Source organism: Rhinatrema bivittatum, chromosome 2 (genome assembly GCF_901001135.1).
Source record: "Rhinatrema bivittatum chromosome 2, aRhiBiv1.1, whole genome shotgun sequence".
NCBI classification, from domain to species: Eukaryota; Metazoa; Chordata; class Amphibia; order Gymnophiona; family Rhinatrematidae; genus Rhinatrema; species Rhinatrema bivittatum.
Genome location: NC_042616.1, coordinates 699,296,953 through 699,316,853, shown reverse-complemented (window position 1 = coordinate 699,316,853; position 19,901 = coordinate 699,296,953). Strand labels below are relative to the sequence as shown.

The 19,901-nt window shown below is 44.9% G+C and overlaps 1 protein-coding gene across 2 annotated transcripts in view; it reads right to left on the bottom strand.

Annotated features, from left to right (window-relative positions):
• Nucleotides 1-4,194: 4,194 nt before the first annotated feature.
• The window catches only part of NECAB1 (N-terminal EF-hand calcium binding protein 1), a 555,658-nt gene continuing 539,951 nt past the window's right edge, over nt 4,195-19,901 (bottom strand). For both annotated transcript variants that reach the window (XM_029591633.1, XM_029591634.1), the window contains exon 13: nt 4,195-4,816. In XM_029591633.1, coding sequence (XP_029447493.1) covers nt 4,788-4,816 — 29 coding nt within the window. In that variant the 3' untranslated portion in view covers nt 4,195-4,787. The remainder of the gene's footprint in view (nt 4,817-19,901) is intronic.

The window sequence follows — 19,901 nt, the reverse complement described above, 5'->3', positions numbered from 1 at the left end:
TAGGAAATCTAAAAAAGAAGAACAAAACCTCTACCAGGGGCGCGCCCCTTTGACGCACGGCTTCAGCGGCGCGTGGCTTCGGCAGCGCGCCGGCGGCTGCGTGCCACTGCCCCCCGATTTAAATAGGGCAGTCAGGCCGCTGATGATGTCAGAGGTAGGCGGGGTTATAGCGAATTGGGCCGGGACAGTGATAGTTCCCTTCCTCCGTCCTTTTCAGCCAATTCTGCTCCAAACACGCAGATCACTCCTGCAGCGTGTCTCTCCTTCCAAAGGCTCCCGCTTTCCTTGCCGCTGCCCCCAGATTTAAATAGGGCTGTCGGGCCGCTGATGACGTCAGAGGTAGGCGGGGTTATAGCGAATCGGGCTGGAACAGTGAGAGTTCTCTTCCTCCGTCCTTTTCAGCCAATTCTGCTCCAAACACGCAGATCACTCCTGCAGCGTGTCTCTCCTTCCAAAGGCTCCCCCAAGCCGCACATTTTACTTTCAGAAATTAGCGCCGACCCAAAGGTCCGGGCACCAAAGGTCTGGCACCGGGAAAGTGCACAGAAAAGCAGTAAAAACTGCTTTTCTGTGCACCCTCCGACTTAATATCATAGCAATATTAAGTCGGAGGTCCCGAAGAGTAAAAGAAGTAAAAAAAAAACAAATTTGAATTCGGCTCACGGCTGTCGGGCCGAAAACCGGACGCTCAATTTTGCCGGCGTCCGGTTTCCGAGCCCGTGGCTGTCAGCGGGCTCGAGAACCGACGCCGGCAAAATTGAGCGTCGACTGTCAAACCCATTGATAGCCACCGCTCCTGTCCAAAAAGAGGCGCTAGGGATGCGCTAGTGTCTCTAGCACCTCTTTTTACCGCTGGGCCTAATTTAAATAAATTAACTTACTGTATCACGTGCACAGGAGAGTGTCCTGTGCGAGTGCCGGGAGAGCGGGCGCTCGCCTGCTCTCCCGCGTTTTTTACTGTATCAGCCCGAAAAAGATTTTTTCTAAGATTAGACTTTTAGTAAATACAAGTTTAATTCATGTTAACAAAATAAATCATGTTTCTCCAGTTACTTTGTATTATTTATAGGGTATTTAGGTTAGAATCTAGAAGAACCCCAGAATTGCACCAGTGTTGATTTTTGGTATCTGAATGTTTCTCATACGTTATTGATAGCTTTCTTTTCATGACAAGTGTTGAAAGTTAAAGTCAAGAATACAAAGTATAGCTTGCATTTTAATGTAGCTGAGTCTGCCTCAAAGAGATTAGATTTCTTAAGGCTGAAAATCCTGGTGCAACTCCACAGTTCGAGATTCTGCTGCAAATGCTGATGCTGCTTTGTTTTGTGTCTACAATTACATATTTTTTTTATATCATTAGACCTTATAGCTTAGACCAATGGCTCCCAAAATACAACCCTTGAACAATAATAAAAAACATAAGCATCCTTAATATTCATAAGATATTGGCATACATTTGGTCATGGCTTTTTGAACTGGTACATGTAGCTATTTATTAGGCTAGGGAAGTTTTTCTATTTATCATTTCTGTGTCAAATATTTGTTTTAATTTGTGTATATTAATTTGTGTGCCACCTAGGGCCTTTGGTTTAGGCAGCATATAAATATAAAAAATAAATAAATAAATAAATAAATAAATAAATAAATAAATAGGCTAGTTAATTTGCACATTTGGATTATTATATAAGCCAAACATAAAAAATATACTCAAGGACTCGGTTAGGGAACCACTGGCTTTTACCAGTGTTGTTCAGCCTGGTCCTGGAACTTCTTTTCAGAACATATACAATGAATATGCATGAGATATTAGCATATAATTGAGATCCAGTGTGTACAAGTATATCAAGTCATATGTGGACGTTTTGAAAAAACAGATCTGGGAAACATCAGGACCAGGTTGAGAAACACTGGCATAGGTTATTCAAGCATTTGAGGACCTATGTTATGAAAAAGAAAATCTCACTGATTTCTTGTGTCAAAGACAGAATATTAAAAGTTTCCTTGTACTGTTCAAGACATTTGGGAAAGAGTAACTCCTAAGTTATCTTGTACTGCTTGAGACATCTTCTAGAATAACTCTTGCTGACTCAAGTGGCTCTGAGCATAGCTTGTGCTAAGTCTGGCACTTTGGTTCAAATTACCAGGAATAATTCAACATTTTCCTTGAAAGCATTGCTTTTAAAGTTCAATACAAATAAAGGGCCACAAACATGTTGTAGGTGATATCTTTTTATTGGCCTAATTTAATACATTTGTGACAAACTCATTGCATGATGGGTTAATAAGGTACCACAGGATATGCAGGCTGTGAATCATGCTATATTTTTGACAGGCTAAAGAAAACCACATCTAAAACCACACTTAAATAACAAGAACTAGCATATAATATCATATCATATATATATAGAATACACTTGCTTATTAGTTTTAAGTTGTGTAATTCTTGATTTTATGTTAGAAGTGGTACGTTTAAGATTGTTAATTTGATTGCAAAACCTTCTTGTATATGTTTAGAAGCTAATTTTTATCATATCCATTTACCCACAGAAATCCCTTTGAAAATTGCCCCCAAGGAGGATAATTTTACAATAGCCCTTATAGGGCTAAAGTCTGTGTGTAGAAAGTGTATGAAGATTTTAGCCCAAATTTTCAAAGCAGATTTACACGTATAAGTCCGCTTTGAAAATTAGCAGGCAGGCATGTACCCCTGCTCAGCATGTGAGCACACATTCACACCTACTAGGGGTTTACTCTTTCGAAAAGTACAAAGACCAGGGAATACACAATAAAGTTACTAGGTAACTTTATTTAAAACTAATAAGAGAAAATATTTTTTTACTCAGTGCATAATTAACCTCTGGAATTTGATGCCAGTGGATATGGTGAAAGCTATTAGTGTAGCTGCGTTTAAAAAAGATTTGGACAAGTTCCTGGAGGAAAAGTCCATTAACCATTATCAAGGTAGAATTGCAGAAATCCACTGCTTATTCTTGGGTTAAGCAGCTTGGAATCTATATACCCCTTGGGATCCTTCCAGATAATTGTGACCTGACTTGGCCACTGTTGGAAACAGGTTACTGAGCTTGATAGACCTTTGGTCTGACCCAGTATGGTAAGTCTTATGTTTTTATATGTATGCATACATGTATGCATACATAAAGCTCAAATTTATATGTATAAGTAAGGGTTCACAAGTACATTTACATTTGTAAACAAGGGGCAGTTCAGGGACATTCTAGGGTAAGGCCGACTTTTACGTGTGTATGATGCTATTTCATAGGAAGTTTACACATGTAGATTTGGTAGCTTACTTATGTATACTTACACCTGTCATTGTCTGGCATAAGTGATAGTAAATCTCTTTAATTTGAAATACTAACTGGGTGGGTGGTCTGGGTGAACTGAGGGGAGTTCAGGCTAAAGAGTCAGGAGGGTCTCGATGACTTACAGATGAACTAGGCAAACTGGTAGATGAATTGGTAAAATGGGGAATTTCATAGATGCACATATATTGGAAGATCTGCCAATTTACATGCGTAAAAGCCGACTTATAGGGGGGAAATGCATGTAAATTATGGGGTAGATTTTCAAAAGCCTACGTGCGCCAGGCCTATTTTAAAAAGGCCAGGCCATGCGCGAAAAGCCCCGGGATGCGCGAAAAGGGGTGGGGCGGGGCGGGGTGGTCCAGGGGGCGGGGTGGGGTGGAGCTCGAGGCCCTCGGCACAGCGTGATTAGTGAGACCAAATACTTTTGTGCACATTTCTCCAGTTACCAACTATAGAAATGCCGCTGTGCTGGAGGATCACGTGCCGGCAAGCTACCTGCACGCGCAACCTACACCTGCTTCGAGCAAGCGCAAATGGTAAGTTAAAACATTTGGGGGGGGGCTAGATTAGGGCTAGGGGGAAGGAAGGTTAGGGGAAGGGGTAGGAAGGATAGATTAGGGGGTAGGGAACAGGGAAAGACTGTGGGTGTCGGCGCGCACAAGTTGCACAATTGTGCACCCCCTTGTGTGCGCCGACCCCCGATTTTAAAACATGTTATAAAATTGGATGTCCTTGTGCCCGCAACCTTTTAAAATTACCCCTATGTGTATAAAATCTCCTCTCATATATTTTTAAAGTAAGAAATAAAAATACACACGCAAGGCAGTTGCGCACCACTTAGCCACATAAGTCTTAAAAGGGCCTCGTACTTTTATGTGCAGAAACCCCTGAGAATTTTCAAAAGCTGACATATGCTCATAAAACTGGGATTTATGTGTGTAAGGAATTTTGAAAATATGGTCCATAATGTTTACCTGGGACTTTCCTGCATGATACAGTAGGTGTTTTGCCTGACATGATTTATCCTGGATGAATATATTGTATAATAAATACATAGTATGACATTACAGGGTTAAAGTGATATATTATTTAAAAACTGCAACAAGCAAAGTTGATTATTTTCTATTGGTAGTGCACTGTGTGCAGCAACTTATCAGACACATTAATATAAGATAGTTTGACTTACTGAAGTAATGTTCAGGCCAAGAAATATATTAGAAACTAGATTATTTAGCAAGAAAAATGATCACATAACTTCATAAGGTGCTTTTAGTATGATTTACAGAAACTTGTCACTGTTAAAGGAACATTCAGTAGATAATTAGATAGAGTGGTCTTATTGTAATGAGCAAAGTTTAACATATTACACAGCAAGTTAGAATTAGTAATTACAGTTACAAAGTTTTCTTTTTTAAAATACACAAATTTAACATCAACATTGTGGGGCTTCACATTGAGCAGTTAGTTGTTGTTCAAGACCCACCATGAAGCTGAAAAAGAGGAAGAACATATAATTATGAAAATTGGTAAAGGAAAATATAAGTAATTTACAATTTAGTATCAATCATCCATTTTGGACTCCTTTTTGTTGATCTTAAAATGCATTAACAAAATAAAAATCTTAGAGATTGATATTCAGCGCTATTTGTCTGAATAAGTTCAGTATTAACTGGATAAATGGCAGGATTTGAAAAATCTAGCCGTGGTGACTGACTACAAATTAGCTGAATAACTTTTATATGGCTAACCTGGAGGTGGGCTGGGGGCGTTAAAGGGCAGAATCAGTTATCTACCTAAGGGCCAGATTCATTAAGGCTTTTCTCCCATTTTGTGTCTATGGGGAAAACCCTTGGGGGTCGATGCAGTACAGTGCGCTCAGTCCAACCGGCAGTTGGACGCGAATTGAATATGCACTAATGAATCCCCTAATGCAATAAGGGGATTAGCTCCTATTGAATGCACATAATTGAGGCTATTAGCATTCACTCCAGATGCAAAAAAAAAAAAAATGTGTGTCTAGGACGCACATTTAGCGTTCAGCAATTAATGCCTGCCTGAGTGCTCCTTAAACCAGTACAGAAAAGCATAAACAACTGCTTTTCTGCACCTCCTACTTAATATTGCGATATTAAGTAGTAGGAAAAAAAACCTTAAAGTTAAAGAATAGACAAAAAACAAAACACTGGCAGTTGGGTGCAGGAAACAGAAGCTCGAATGACAAGTGTCTGTTTCCTGAACCCCCCCGGCTGTGCGGCATTTAGGAAAACCGACGCCGATAAACTCGGCGTCGGTTTTCCTAACCGGCAGACTGCCGACGCCAATCGGGTTCGCATTAGCAAGGAAGTGCTAGGGGTGCACAAGCAACCCTAGCACCTCCTTATTAATGCATCCCCCTAATTTAAATATTGCATGGCGCCCCCCTTGGGGGCACCTGGGGTGTGTTAAGAAAGAGGGCGCTGACTGTTCAGCGCCCGCTTTCTACGCAAATTTATTGCATCGGCCCCTTAGTGAATCAGATATCCATTTAGCCAGATAAATGACAATTTTCAGCATTATCTGACTAACATGCGGGCCGATACAGTACAGTGCGCTCCAACTGTTAACCTGCCATTGGGCGTGCGTTTTCCCTTACCCCTTATTCAGTAAGGGGCGGAAAACGCGCATCCAACCCGCCGAGCCTAATAGCGCCCTCAACATGCAAATGCATGTTGAAGGCCCTATTAGGTATTCGCACGCGATTCAATAAGTAAAATGTGCAGCCAAGCCGCACATTTTACTTTCAGAAATTAGCGCCTACCCAAAGGTAAGCGCTAATTTCTTCGGGCACCGGGAAAGTGCACAGAAAAGCAGAAAAAAAATCATGGCGATATTAAGTCCAAGGTCCCCAAGGGTAAAAAAAAGAAAAAAAAATTTTGAAGTCGACCGCCGGCTGTCAGGTCGAAAACCGGCTCAATTTTGCTGGTCGAAAACCGGTCGAAAACCGGCTCAATTTTGCCGGTGTCCGGTTTCCGAGCCCGTGACTGTCAGCGGGCTCGAGAACCAACGCCGGCAAAATTGAGCATCGGCTGTCAAACCCGCTGACAGCCGCTGCCGTTTCTACCGCCGGACCTAATTTAAATACTGAATCGCGCACACCGGCGAGTGGCCTGTGTGCGCGCCAGGAGAGCGGGTGTTCGCCCACTCTTCTGCGGACTTTACTGAATCGGCCCGATAGTTAGATAAACCTATCCAGTTAACTCCAAGATAGGTTGTAATTTTCAGCGGCATGCCCGTGCCACTGTATATCCCTGCCAAGTTAGCTGGATTAATTTATCTGGCTAACTTTTTATGCCTGATAGGAGCAAAAAATGGATCCCCTGATAAATGTTTCTATTAAAGTGTATTTGCAGTAATCAAATATCCTCAAAAGTTAGATGCTCGGGCAATGTCCACATTGGTATTTGATTATTACAGATATTTGTGGGTAGACATGGGAAGGGATGGATGCTGAATGTGAATACATGGGGATCTGTATGCCCTTCTACCTTGAGTGGTAGAGAACAAATAAGGAGGAAGACAACCAGTCCTAAATAAGGTACTGGGTACTGGGAGAAATACTGTACAAGATTTATAAATCTATAGTATCCTACTAAATGTTAAGGCTTGCTCTAGCAGTCCACAGTCCAATTCATTGACTTCAGTTGATCTATAGTGAGGCATGCATAGAATAACTGGACACTGCTGGTAATTTTAAACTGATGGCAATCTACTATGGGTTGCTAGATTAAATAGATCTGAAAAAATCAGATCAAGCCTGCTGGTTCAGATCTCCATAGCATAACAAATTTTAAAATAGGGGCTGCCCCAGTCCCCTCTTACATCTGGCATTTCTTGGCATTTCCTTCCATCCCCCCTCATTCTATGCTGTTTAGGTGTGTGGGAAAAGACTCTTTGACCCTCAATGCATGACCAAACCTTTGTAATAGATGCACATGTTAAGCAATGTTCTTCTGAAATTACCCTGTTAAGCTGGGGTGCTTGAGCCTAGTTGTGGGGGGAGGTAGATTAAGGGAGGGGCCCAAGGGTTCATGACAGGAAGGCATAGAGTTGTAGCCTTTGCCTGATTGAGCAGAAGATTTGGAGGTATGAACAGGATAGACAGATAGAGCTGAGAGGAAACTTGGTAGGGTCATACTCCAGATACTGTAGAAGGGTGGTGGCTAGCAGTCTTGCTAATGCACGGCAGCCTGCCCAGTGTGGCCACTGTCCCTGAGGATATCAGGGGGTGCTACTCTTTCGGATAATAGAAGGACTAGGGGACACTCCATGAAGTTAGCAAGTGGTGCATTTAAAACTAACTGGAGAAAATTATTTTTCACTCAATGCACAATTAAGCTCTGGAATTTATTGCCAGAGGATGTGGTTAGTGCAGTTAGTGTAGCTGGGTTTAAAAAAGGTTTGGATAAGTTCTTGGAGGAAAATTCCATTAACTGCTAATAATCAATTTATTTATTTATTTATTTAACAGTTTTTTATACCGACCTTCATAGTAAATAACCATATCGGATCGGTTTACAGTTTAACAAAGGGAAAACTAGAGTAATAATTCAAGTAAACGAAAGATAACAATAGGTAGGAATAAGTCAAAGTTACAATCAACAGGGGGAGAGAACTTGGAAGCTTACAACAAGCTGGAAAGAAGAAAGGCCGGTAAAGTATTGTTACCATAGAGTGAACAAATTAAAAAAACTTAAACACTGCTATAACCTGAACGTCTCAGAGTCCATTTTATATTAGGGATTAGCCACTGCTATTAATTTCATCAGTAGCATGAGATCTTAGTGTTTGGGTATTTGCCAGGTACTTGTAGCCTGGATTGGCCACTGTTGGAAACAGGATGCTGGACTTGAAGGACGCTTGATCTGAACCAGTATGGCAATTTCTTATGTTCTTATGTTAATAACTACTGATGTCTGGGTTTTAAAGATTAGACAAAAGAGTTAGCATCTCAATTTCCAAAATCATCCCCCTATCAACCCTTGAAAAGCTTTTTCTATACCTCAGAAACAGCTGCAGATCCTGAGCAGGGAGATATCTTCTTTATTGGTAACAAATGCAATAGAACCAATATTAGGGATGTGAATCGTTTTCCATATCGTCTTAACGATAGAAATCGTGTGGCAGGGCAAGAAAATCGTCTTCGGCACGATTTTTTAGTTAAAAAATCGTTAAAAATCGTTTTTTCCGATTAGTGCGCACTAACGGGAGTTAGTGCGCACTAACTGAAAATGATACAATTTGACACTTTTCAGGTCAGTTAAGGTCAGTTTAGGAATGAATATGTATTCCTATTGGCTGCCCTCTTATTTATTCATGTTACCAAGTTTCCTACTGACAGTATATGGGGGATGGGAAATGGAAACAGTTGGTAGCTTGACAAAACAAGTAATGTGATCAGTCAATGTGACTAGAACTTGTGCCCTAACCCTGATACCAGGGGTATTGTGATCTTCCTGCACACAGTGCCCTATCCCTATTAATACCAGGAGTGTTGTGATCTTCTTGCACACATCCCGATATCAGGGATAGGGCACTGCATGCAGGAAGATCACAACACTCCTGGTATTAATAGGGATAGGGCACTGCATGCAGGAAGATCACAACACTCCTGGTATTAATAGGGATAGGGCACTGCATGCAGGAAGATCACAACACCCCTGGTATCAGGGATAGGGCACTGTGTGCAGGAAGATCACAATACCCCGGAGGAGTGAGGGTCAGGCAGCTTCCCCCTGTCTGTGAAGCCAGCCTCTCACTAGTAATGCAGGGAGGGAGCTGTCTCAGACTTCACCATCCCCCCCCCCCCCCCCCTTACCCACACACCATTCACTAGCTGGGACATGGGGGAAGTCAGGAGTGAGGGTCAGGCAGCTCCCCCCTGTCTGTGAAGCCAGCCTCTCACTAGTAATGCAGGGAGGGAGCTGTCTCAGACTTCACCATCCACCCCCCCCCCCCTCACCCACACACCATTCACTAGCTGGGACATGGGGGAAGTCAGGAGTGAGGGACAGGCAGCTCCCCCCTGTCTGTGAAGCCAGCCTCTCACTAGTAATGCAGGGAGGGAGCTGTCTCAGACTTCACCATCCTCCCCCCCCCTCACCCACACACCATTCACTAGCTGGGACATGGGGGAAGTCAGGAGTGAGGGTCAGGCAGCTCCCCCCTGTCTGTGAAGCCAGCCTCTCACTAGTAATGCAGGGAGGGAGCTGTCTCAGGCTTCACCATCCTCCCCCCCCCCCCCCTCACCCACACACCATTCACTAGCTGGGACATGGGGGAAGTCAGGAGTGAGGGTCAGGCAGCTCCCCCCTGTCTGCGAAGCCAGCCTCTCACTAGTAATGCAGGGAGGGAGCTGTCTCAGACTTCGCCATCCTCCCCCCCCCCCTCACCCACACACCATTCACTAGCTGGGACATGGGGGAAGTCAGGAGTGAGGGTCAGGCAGCTCCCCCCTGTCTGTGAAGCCAGCCTCTCACTAGTAATGCAGGGAGGGAGCTGTCTCAGACTTCACCATCCCCCCCCCCCCCCCCTCACCCACACACCATTCACTAGCTGGGACATGGGGGAAGTCAGGAGTGAGGGTCAGGCAGCTCCCCCCTGTCTGTGAAGCCAGCCTCTCACTAGTAATGCAGGGAGGGAGCTGTCTCAGACTTCACCATCCTCCCCCCCCCCCCCTCACCCACACACCATTCACTAGCTGGGACATGGGGGAAGTCAGGAGTGAGGGTCAGGCAGCTCCCCCCTGTCTGTGAAGCCAGCCTCTCACTAGTAATGCAGGGAGGGAGCTGTCTCAGACTTCACCATCCTCCCCCCCCCCTCACCCACACACCATTCACTAGCTGGGACATGGGGGAAGTCAGGAGTGAGGGTCAGGCAGCTCCCCCCTGTCTGTGAAGCCAGCCTCTCACTAGTAATGCAGGGAGGGAGCTGTCTCAGACTTCACCATCCTCCCCCCCCCCCCCTCACCCACACACCATTCACTAGCTGGGACATGGGGGAAGTCAGGAGTGAGGGTCAGGCAGCTCCCCCCTGTCTGTGAAGCCAGCCTCTCACTAGTAATGCAGGGAGGGAGCTGTCTCAGACTTCACCATCCTCCCCCCCCCCCCCCTCACCCACACACCATTCACTAGCTGGGACATGGGGGAAGTCAGGAGTGAGGGTCAGGCAGCTCCCCCCTGTCTGTGAAGCCAGCCTCTCACTAGTAATGCAGGGAGGGAGCTGTCTCAGACTTCACCATCCACCCCCCCCCCCCCCTCACCCACACACCATTCACTAGCTGGGACATGGGGGAAGTCAGGAGTGAGGGTCAGGCAGCTCCCCCCTGTCTGTGAAGCCAGCCTCTCACTAGTAATGCAGGGAGGGAGCTGTCTCAGACTTCACCATCCTCCCCCCCCCCCCTCACCCACACACCATTCACTAGCTGGGACATGGGGGAAGTCAGGAGTAAGGGTCAGGCAGCTCCCCCCTGTCTGTGAAGCCAGCCTCTCACTAGTAATGCAGGGAGGGAGCTGTCTCAGACTTCACCATCCTCCCCCCCCCCCCTCACCCACACACCATTCACTAGCTGGGACATGGGGGAAGTCAGGAGTGAGGGTCAGGCAGCTCCCCCCTGTCTGTGAAGCCAGCCTCTCACTAGTAATGCAGGGAGGGAGCTGTCTCAGACTGCACCATCCTCCCGCCCCCTCACCCACACACCATTCACTAGCTGGGACATGGGGGAAGTCAGGAGTGAGGGTCAGGCAGCTCCCCCCTGTCTGTGAAGCCAGCCTCTCACTAGTAATGCAGGGAGGGAGCTGTCTCAGACTGGTATCAGGGTTAGGGCACTGTGTGCAGGAAGATCACAACACTCCTGGTATTAATAGGGATAGGGCACTGTAAGAGATGACTGTAGTAGATTGAATAAAGATCTGATGTTTCTGCTCTCCTCACACCAAACAAAAACAACACACAAGCAGAGAAGCCCTTCTTACAAAGCTGAGCTAGTGAGTTAAGTAGGAGGAAAAGTAAACATACTGGTGCCAGTGTGGCTACTTAAAAAATACACTTACCAACAATCAATTACATATATTTGAACTGTGTACAGTTCCAGCCAGGACCACCTTTCTAAAATGCACAGTGATTGGCAAATTCAACATGCACTAGCATTTCAGGTGCCTGCTAACAAAAATAATAAACAAACAAGTTCTAGTCACGTGAGTGCTGATCATTACATTACTTTTTTTGTCAAGCTTCCAACTGTTTCCATTTCACATCCCCCCAACCATATTGGTAACATCAATAGATAAGAGCACAGCCAGCCAATAGGAATACATACATACATATTCATTCCTAAGTGACCTTTACTGACCTGGGAAGTGTGAACACTTTGTTTCATTTTCTGTTGGTGTTCGTTAGTTTCCAGTTCCATTTCCCATCCCCCCAACCATCACCTCAGTGGTAACCTTGGTAACATCAATAGATAAGAGGGCAGCCAGCCAATAGGAACACATATTCATTCCTAACTGACCTTCAGTGACCTGGAAAGTGTTTATTTGTATCATTTTCAGTTAGTGCGCACTAAATCGAGTTAGTGCGCACTAACGGGGAGTTAGTGCGCACTAACTCGAGTTAGTGCACACTAACACGATTTAACGATTTTTAACGATAAATCGTTAGAATTTCTATTGTATCGTGTTCTATAACGATTTAAGACGATATAAACATTATCGGACGATAATTTTAATCGTTGAAAAACGATTCACATCCCTAACCAATATTGTTCCAGGAAGGGGAATAGGAAATCTATTCTAAATACTTTCTATGCCTGATATTTGACTTGGGAAAACTGAACAAATTCCTCAAAAGCAAAAGATTCAAAATAAATTCCCTGAGTACAATTCTGCCACATTTAGAAATAGGATATTGGTTAATGATTCTAGATATAAAAGATTCATATCTGCATATTGTAATCTATGAGACGTACAGGAAATAGTTAGGCTTTATAACCGATGGGAAACATGATAATGCAGAGTTCTCCCCTTTGGTCTCTCTGCAGCACCAAGGATGTTCACAAAGTGTTTGGCAATAGTGGCAGCCCCTATCAGAAAGAACAATGACTTAATCATTCCATATCTGGATGATCTTCCATCAGCTGGAGTGTGTAGGAGCTCCCTTAAATGGAGAGAAAGGAAAGGCCTATTTACCACTGCAAAGAATGAAAAACCCAATCGATATAGTCCTATGATTGTCCAGTCTGAAATCTCAGCCAGAGCTTACATGAGGTTATCAGTCATATGGCAGCACAGTTCATGTAGTTCTACTAGCAAAATTGCACCTGAGATGAACTAAATTGTATATGCGAGTATGATGAAACCAACATACTAAACCAATGTCTTCCAGAATTCAAATAACTGAATCACTTACTCTTTCCGATACTAGACTTACTTGTTGAATCTCTGTCATGATCAACATTTCAACCTCAGACCTCACAGAGGATAATCATCACAAATGCCTCTCTACAGGGAAGAGGAGCCCATCTCAATGAAATTTGTTCCCAGGTCACCTCATCCAGACAAGATATGAAATGCCACATAAATTGGCTGGAAATGAGAGCAATTTTCCAAGTTCTTCTAGTTTTTAAGAAACAGCTCATAAGTTCATCAGTATAGATGCTGACAGACATCTAGGTCCATATATTACATAAACAAACAAGGAGGCATGCGTTCTGCAAATCTTGAAAAAGAAGTATGCAGACTCTGGGACTGGGAAATTTCAAGGGTGGTAAGTCTGTCAGCAATTTATCTGCAGGGAAATCTAACACCATAGTAGATTCTTTAAGCTGATACCATCAATCTCACAAGTAGTCTTTGTATATCAGCACAGTACAGAATCTTTTTCAAAACTGAGGACCTTCAGAGGTAGCTCTCTTTGCCTCAGTGTCAACACAAATTTCCTCTGAATTGCTCAAATAAGCCAGCCTCCAATGTTGAAACATAGAAACATGATGGCAGAAGAAGACTGTATGGCCTATCTAGTCTGGCCAACCACCCAATTAATTTAGCATTATAATTTCTATCATTTCCTTAGAGATCCCCTGTATTTATCCCAGGACAAGCAGGATGCTAGTCCTCACATATGGGTGACGTCACTAAAGGAGCCCTAGTGCGGGAAAACTTTCTGTCAAAGTTTCTAGAAACTTTTGACTGGCCCAGTGAGGCCACTGAGCATGCCCAGCATGCCATGATATTCTCTGCCACAGGTGTCTCTCCTCAGTCTTCGTTTTTCCGCGCTGCTGCCAGCATCGTGGGACAGGAGCCGTTGAGATTCTCTCAACACTTAATTTTGACTTATAAGTCATACTATTGATATTCTCTCTCTCAAAATCTCTCGGGTTCTTTTTTCTTACCGGCCGGTAAGTAACCCAGTCTCAATTTTACTTGTTAGTAAAAATTTTTTCTCCTCATAATCTCATCGACAGCTGTCGATCGAGTAAAAGAAGAAAAATGGCAACAGGATTTAAAAAATGCCCTGTTTGTGCCAGAAAGATGTCGATCACCGACCCACACACTGAATGTGTATTATGTCTCGGTGACAAACATGAAGTAAATAACTGTCCACAATGCGCAGAGATGACGCCGAAAGGCCGGAAGGCCAGGCTAGAAAAATGGAACATCTGTTTAGCCTGCAACTGATACCATCCCCCTCACAGTCATCGAAGTCGTCTCTGGCTGGAGCGACTAAGCGCTTAATTCTTAAAACACCTCACCCGGGACCGTTGGGGGATCGTTCGTCTCCTTCATCGTCTTCAACGTCAACAAACTCCATCGATAAAACCAAGTCTAAGCATCGACACCGACATCAAAGCCCCTCGATGTCAGAATCTGCTTCCCAGGAAGGATCGATGGCAAAGCGGCCTAAGCATCAGGAAACCTCGGAGCCTTCAACGCCTTGGCCTACTTCGATTCAGGTACCCGTTCCAGATCCTCCACAGGGCACTGAGCAGGATCTCATGTCTCAGCCTACGCCACCGCCCGCAACCACTCTGACTCCATCGGTTGTGCGGCCGGAATTGTCCGATCTAATCCGACAAGCGGTTTCACAGGCTTTGAGGGACCAACTTTCAGTACCGACTTGTATGTCGATGCCGATGCTTACAGCATCGATGCCGGCAAGTCTGCCGATGCCGGTGGTACCACCGATGCCGGGGTCAATCTTGACACCAACGACAGGAGGGGACTCGATGTCGATGCCTAGAATTATTACGGCATCGACTTCGATCTATGCACAGATACCATCCACTTCATCGGTGCCGATGACAATGGTAACGCCATCGACAGTGTCGACGCCGAGGAGACCAGTATCCACACTTGCGTCGATGCCATCTATTATTTCATCGATGCAACCATCGACAGAGGAGCCTGAGCCTCAAGATCTAGCTCTCCTCCAATGTCTCCTACAAAAATATCACAAAGTCATCGACACAATTCCACAGAAACCCACGGAACAAGTTCCTCCACCACTTTACATTGATGACCCATTACCTGGACCATCAGGTATTCACCAGCCACCCAAGTCAACCCCAAAGACTCCCTACCAAGATGATGATGAGGACTCTTGGGATGATCAAGGGACAGACACCTCTTCTGAGGACTTTATGTCAGACCCCTCACCTCCTGAATCAAGAAAAAGATCCCCACCAGAGGACTTATCTTTTTCCAGTTTTGTCCAAGACATGGCAGACACAATCCCTTTCAAACTTTCATCAGAACAGGATTCTAGACAACACACACTAGAAGTTCTGCAGTTTGTGGACCCGCCCAAACAAGTATTGGCGATTCCCATCCATGATATGCTCTTAGATCTGCAGCACCGTATTTGGGAGCACCCATGTACTGTTTCTGCAGTGAACAAATGTGTGGACACAGCCTACCTAGTGCAATCAGCACCAGGATTTCAAAAAACACAACTACCATACCAGTCTGTGGTAGTAGAATCTGCCCAGAAAAAATCAAAGCGTGTCCGTCCACACTCTTCGACTCCTCCAGGGAAAGATCATCGCTTCCTCGACTCCCTTGGCAGGAAAATATACCAGGGTGCACTCCTATCTTCCAGAATCTCTGCATATCAGCTGTACATGACACAGTATCAGAGAGATCTCTGGAAACAAATGGAGGAATTCACAAATTCTCTACCTGCACTATTTCAAGAAGCAGCACAGGCCATAGTCACCAAGGGCCTAGAAGCAGGGAAGCATGAGGTAAGGGCTGCTTATGACAATTTTGACACTGCCTCAAGAACAGCAGCAGCAGGAATCACAGCACGCAGGTGGGCATGGTTAAAAGCCTCAGACCTCAGGCCTGAGGTACAAGAAAAGCTGGTAGATTTGCCATGTCTCGGAGACAATTTGTTCGGGGAAAAGGTCCAGGATGCTGTTCAACAGCTTAAGGATCACACAGAGACCCTACGAAATTGTCCCAACTACCACAAGAGACAGCAACACAGTCCTCTCGGCGCCTTCCTCAAAGGGACCCTAGGCGTTCTTATTACGGACCAAGGAGGTACTATGCCCAACCTGCTAGAACTAGGCCTTCTAGACCTACTCAATGTTCACAATCTAGACAGCCCAGAACAACCCGCACTCAACCTCCTCCACAAACTGGTCCAGCAGCAGGTTTTTGAAGATCAGACCAGAGAACAGACCCACCTCCTGAACCCCAGACCAGACCTGCCAGTAGGAGGCAGTGTATTATATTTCCACTAAAATTGGACAAATATAACATCAGACCAATGGGTACTCTCCATAGTGTCTCGAGGCTACAAACTAAATTTCCTCTCAATTCCTCCAGAATTTCCACCAACTTCCTGCCCACAACAAAATTCTCAACTAATTCAATTACAAATAGAATTATCCACCCTTCTGAGAGCCAGGGCCATTCAACCAGTGCCCCAGACACAGCAGGGCAGAGGATTCTACTCCAGATATTTCCTCATTCCAAAGAAAACTGGAGGCCTACGTCCCATCCTAGACCTCAGAAATCTCAACAAATTTCTAAAAAAAGAGAAGTTCAGGATGGTTTCTCTAGGCACCATGCTACCACTTCTGCACACAGGAGATTGGCTTTGTTCTCTGGATCTTCAAGACGCTTACGCTCACATTCCAATATTCCCTCCTCATCGCAAGTACCTGCGCTTCATGGTAGGCCATCAACATTTCCAATACAGAGTTCTACCATTCGGACTAGCGTCCACTCCCAGAGTATTTACAAAATGTCTAGCAGTGTTAGCAGTACACTTACACAAGGAAAGTGTCCATGTATTCCCATATCTAGACGACTGGCTCATCAGAAGTCAATCTCAACAGGGAGCTCTTACGTCTCTAAATCGGACGATTGCTCTCCTTCACTCCATGGGTTTTCTCATCAACTATCAGAAATCCCACCTTATTCCGTCTCACCTACTTCAATTCATAGGAGCAGACTTGAACACAACACTATCAAGGGCTTTTCTACCTGACAATCGAGCAGGGACACTTTCCCTTCTAGCACAATCCATTTACTCAAAGAATCAAATGACAGCTCATCAGTTTCTAACTTTATTAGGCCACATGGCCTCCACAGTTCATGTCACTCCTATGGCACAACTAGCCATGAGAGTAACTCAATGCACTTTAAGGTCACAATGGATTCAAGCCGTCTAACCACTGCATTCTCCAATTCAAATAACCCACCGACTACGTTCTTCTCTACTTTGGTGGGCAAACAGGAACAATTTGCGCAAGGGCCTACCCTTCCAGCAACCAGTCCCACAGATAATTTTAACCACAGATGCATCCACGTTGGGTTGGGGAGCTCACATAGACAATCTCCAAACCCAAGGCACTTGGACAAAATTCGAAGCAACGTTTCAAATAAACTTCCTGGAACTTCGAGCTATACATTACGCGCTCCATGCGTTCAAGGACTGCCTTTCACACAAGACTGTTCTCATACAAACGGACAACACAGTTGCCATGTGGTACATCAACAAACAGGGAGGCATGGGTTCGTATCTCCTTTGTCAAGAAGCCGCACAGATTTGGGCCTGGGCCCTAACACACTCAATGTTTCTCCGGGCCACTTATCTGGCTGGCATTCAAAATGTACTAGCGGATCGGCTCAGTCGTCAATTCCAACCACATGAATGGTCTCTGGATCCCTCGGTAGCGACCAGGATCTTCCAATGTTGGGGTCAACCAACAATAGACCTCTTTGCATCACACCTGAATCACAAAGTGGACAAATTCTGTTCTTTACAAAAACAGAAGAACCAACCAACCAAGGACGCCTTTGCTCGCCCTTGGAACTCAGGCCTACTATACGCGTATCCTCCGATACTGCTCATAACAAAAACTCTAGTGAAGCTACAACAGGACAAGGGGTCCATGATACTCATAGCCCTGTATTGGCCTCGACAAGTATGGTTTCCCACACTTCTAGACCTCTCAGTCAGGGATCCAATTCGCCTGGGAGTAGCTCCCACTCTCATAACTCAGGATCAGGGACGGCTGCGCCATCCCAACCTTCAATCCCTATCTCTGACAGCATGGATGTTGAAAGCTTGATATTACAACCACTCAATTTTTCAACCCATATATCTCAAGTGTTTATAGCTTCACGTAAACCTTCAACACGAAAGAACTACGCTTCCAAATGGAAGAGATTTACTGTGTGGTGCAAGCAAAACAACAGCGATCCTTTTACTTGCCCTACAACTTCTTTACTAGACTATTTGTACCATCTTTCAGAATCTGGTCTCCAGACTTCATCTGTACGGGTACATTTAAGTGCAATTTCTGCTTATCATAACAAGATAGCAGGTGCACCAATCTCTACACAACCTCTTGTCAATAGATTTATGAGAGGCTTAACTCAACTCAAACCACCAATTAGACCTCCAGTCACACAATGGGATCTAAATTTGGTTTTATCAATGCTCATGCGTTCTCCTTTCGAACCCATAGATTCCTGTGATCTTAAATTTCTCACATGGAAGACTATCTTCCTCATAGCCATTACATCAGCTAGACGGGTTAGTGAGTTACAAGCACTTGTCACATACTCACCCTATACAAATTTTCTACATGATAGAGTGGTACTCCGTACACATCCAAAATTCCTTCCCAAGGTAGTTACGGAATTCCACTTGAACCAATCCATTGTTTTACCGACATTCTTTCCAAGGCCTCATTCTCATCAAGGAGAAAGGGCCTTACATACCTTGGATTGCAAGCGTGCTCTATCTTTCTACTTAAACCGCACTGCAGTCCACAGGAAATCCAATCATCTCTTTGTTTCCTATGATCCAAACAAACCAGGGAAAGCAGTGGGAAAACATACCCTATCCAACTGGCTAGCAGATTGTATACAATTTTGTTATGAAAAGGCAGGCCTTCCTCTCCAAAGGCGAGTAAAAGCTCATTCAGTAAGAGCAATGTCAACCTCAGTAGCACACTATCGTTCAGTGCCAATACTTGACATATGTAAAGCAGCAACATGGAGTTCTCTTCACACCTTTGCAGCTCATTACTGTTTGGATAAACAAGGCCGACAAGATTCAACCTATGGACAATCTGTCTTAAAGAACTTGTTTCCAGTTTAACCCCAACTCCTTCTACATCCAACCTGCTGTGATCTTCGGCTGACTCATTTCAACAACAATGCTTCAGTAATGCTTCACTACAAAATGACTCAGCCTATAGCTTGCTAATCACCCATATGTGAGGACTAGCATCCTGCTTGTCCTGGGATAAAGCAAAATTGCTTACCTTGTAATAGGTGTTATCCCAGGACAGCAGGATGTAGTCCTCACATAACCCACCCGCCACCCTGCGTTGGGTCTCATACCTTTTATTATTTTATTTTTTGCTAAAGCTCCTTGCTACATAAGAGACTGAGGAGAGACACCTGTGGCAGAGAATATCATGGCATGCTGGGCATGCTCAGTGGCCTCACTGGGCCAGTCAAAAGTTTCTAGAAACTTTGACAGAAAGTTTTCCCGCACTAGGGCTCCGTTAGTGACGTCACCCATATGTGAGGACTACATCCTGCTGTCCTGGGATAACACCTATTACAAGATAAGCAATTTTGCTTTATCCCATGCTTTCTTGAATTCAGATAACGTTTTTGTCTACCACCTCTGCTGGGAAGCCATTCCATGCATCCACCATCCTCTCTGTAAACAAATATTTCCTAAGATTTGTTATGGTTTGTGGATATGTGGGCCCTTGGCCTGAGATGTGAGTTGTTACCGCCTGTGGGGAGGGGCCCCAGAGGTCTGCACCGTCGGGAGGCGAGGTCAGACACAGCGGGGAGCTCTGGGTGAAGGTTATGGAGAGGTCCTGAGGAGCCAGGAGAATACCTCAGTAGAGAGGCAGGCTAGAGGCAGTACCTGGGCAGGGACCCCGAAGGGAGAGGTGCCAGACAGGCCGCAGAGTGGAAGGCACAAGATTGGCCATGCAGGAGATACTCCGGAGAGGCAATCCCGAGGAAAGGAGCTGCGCAGCGTAGAGGATGATGATGC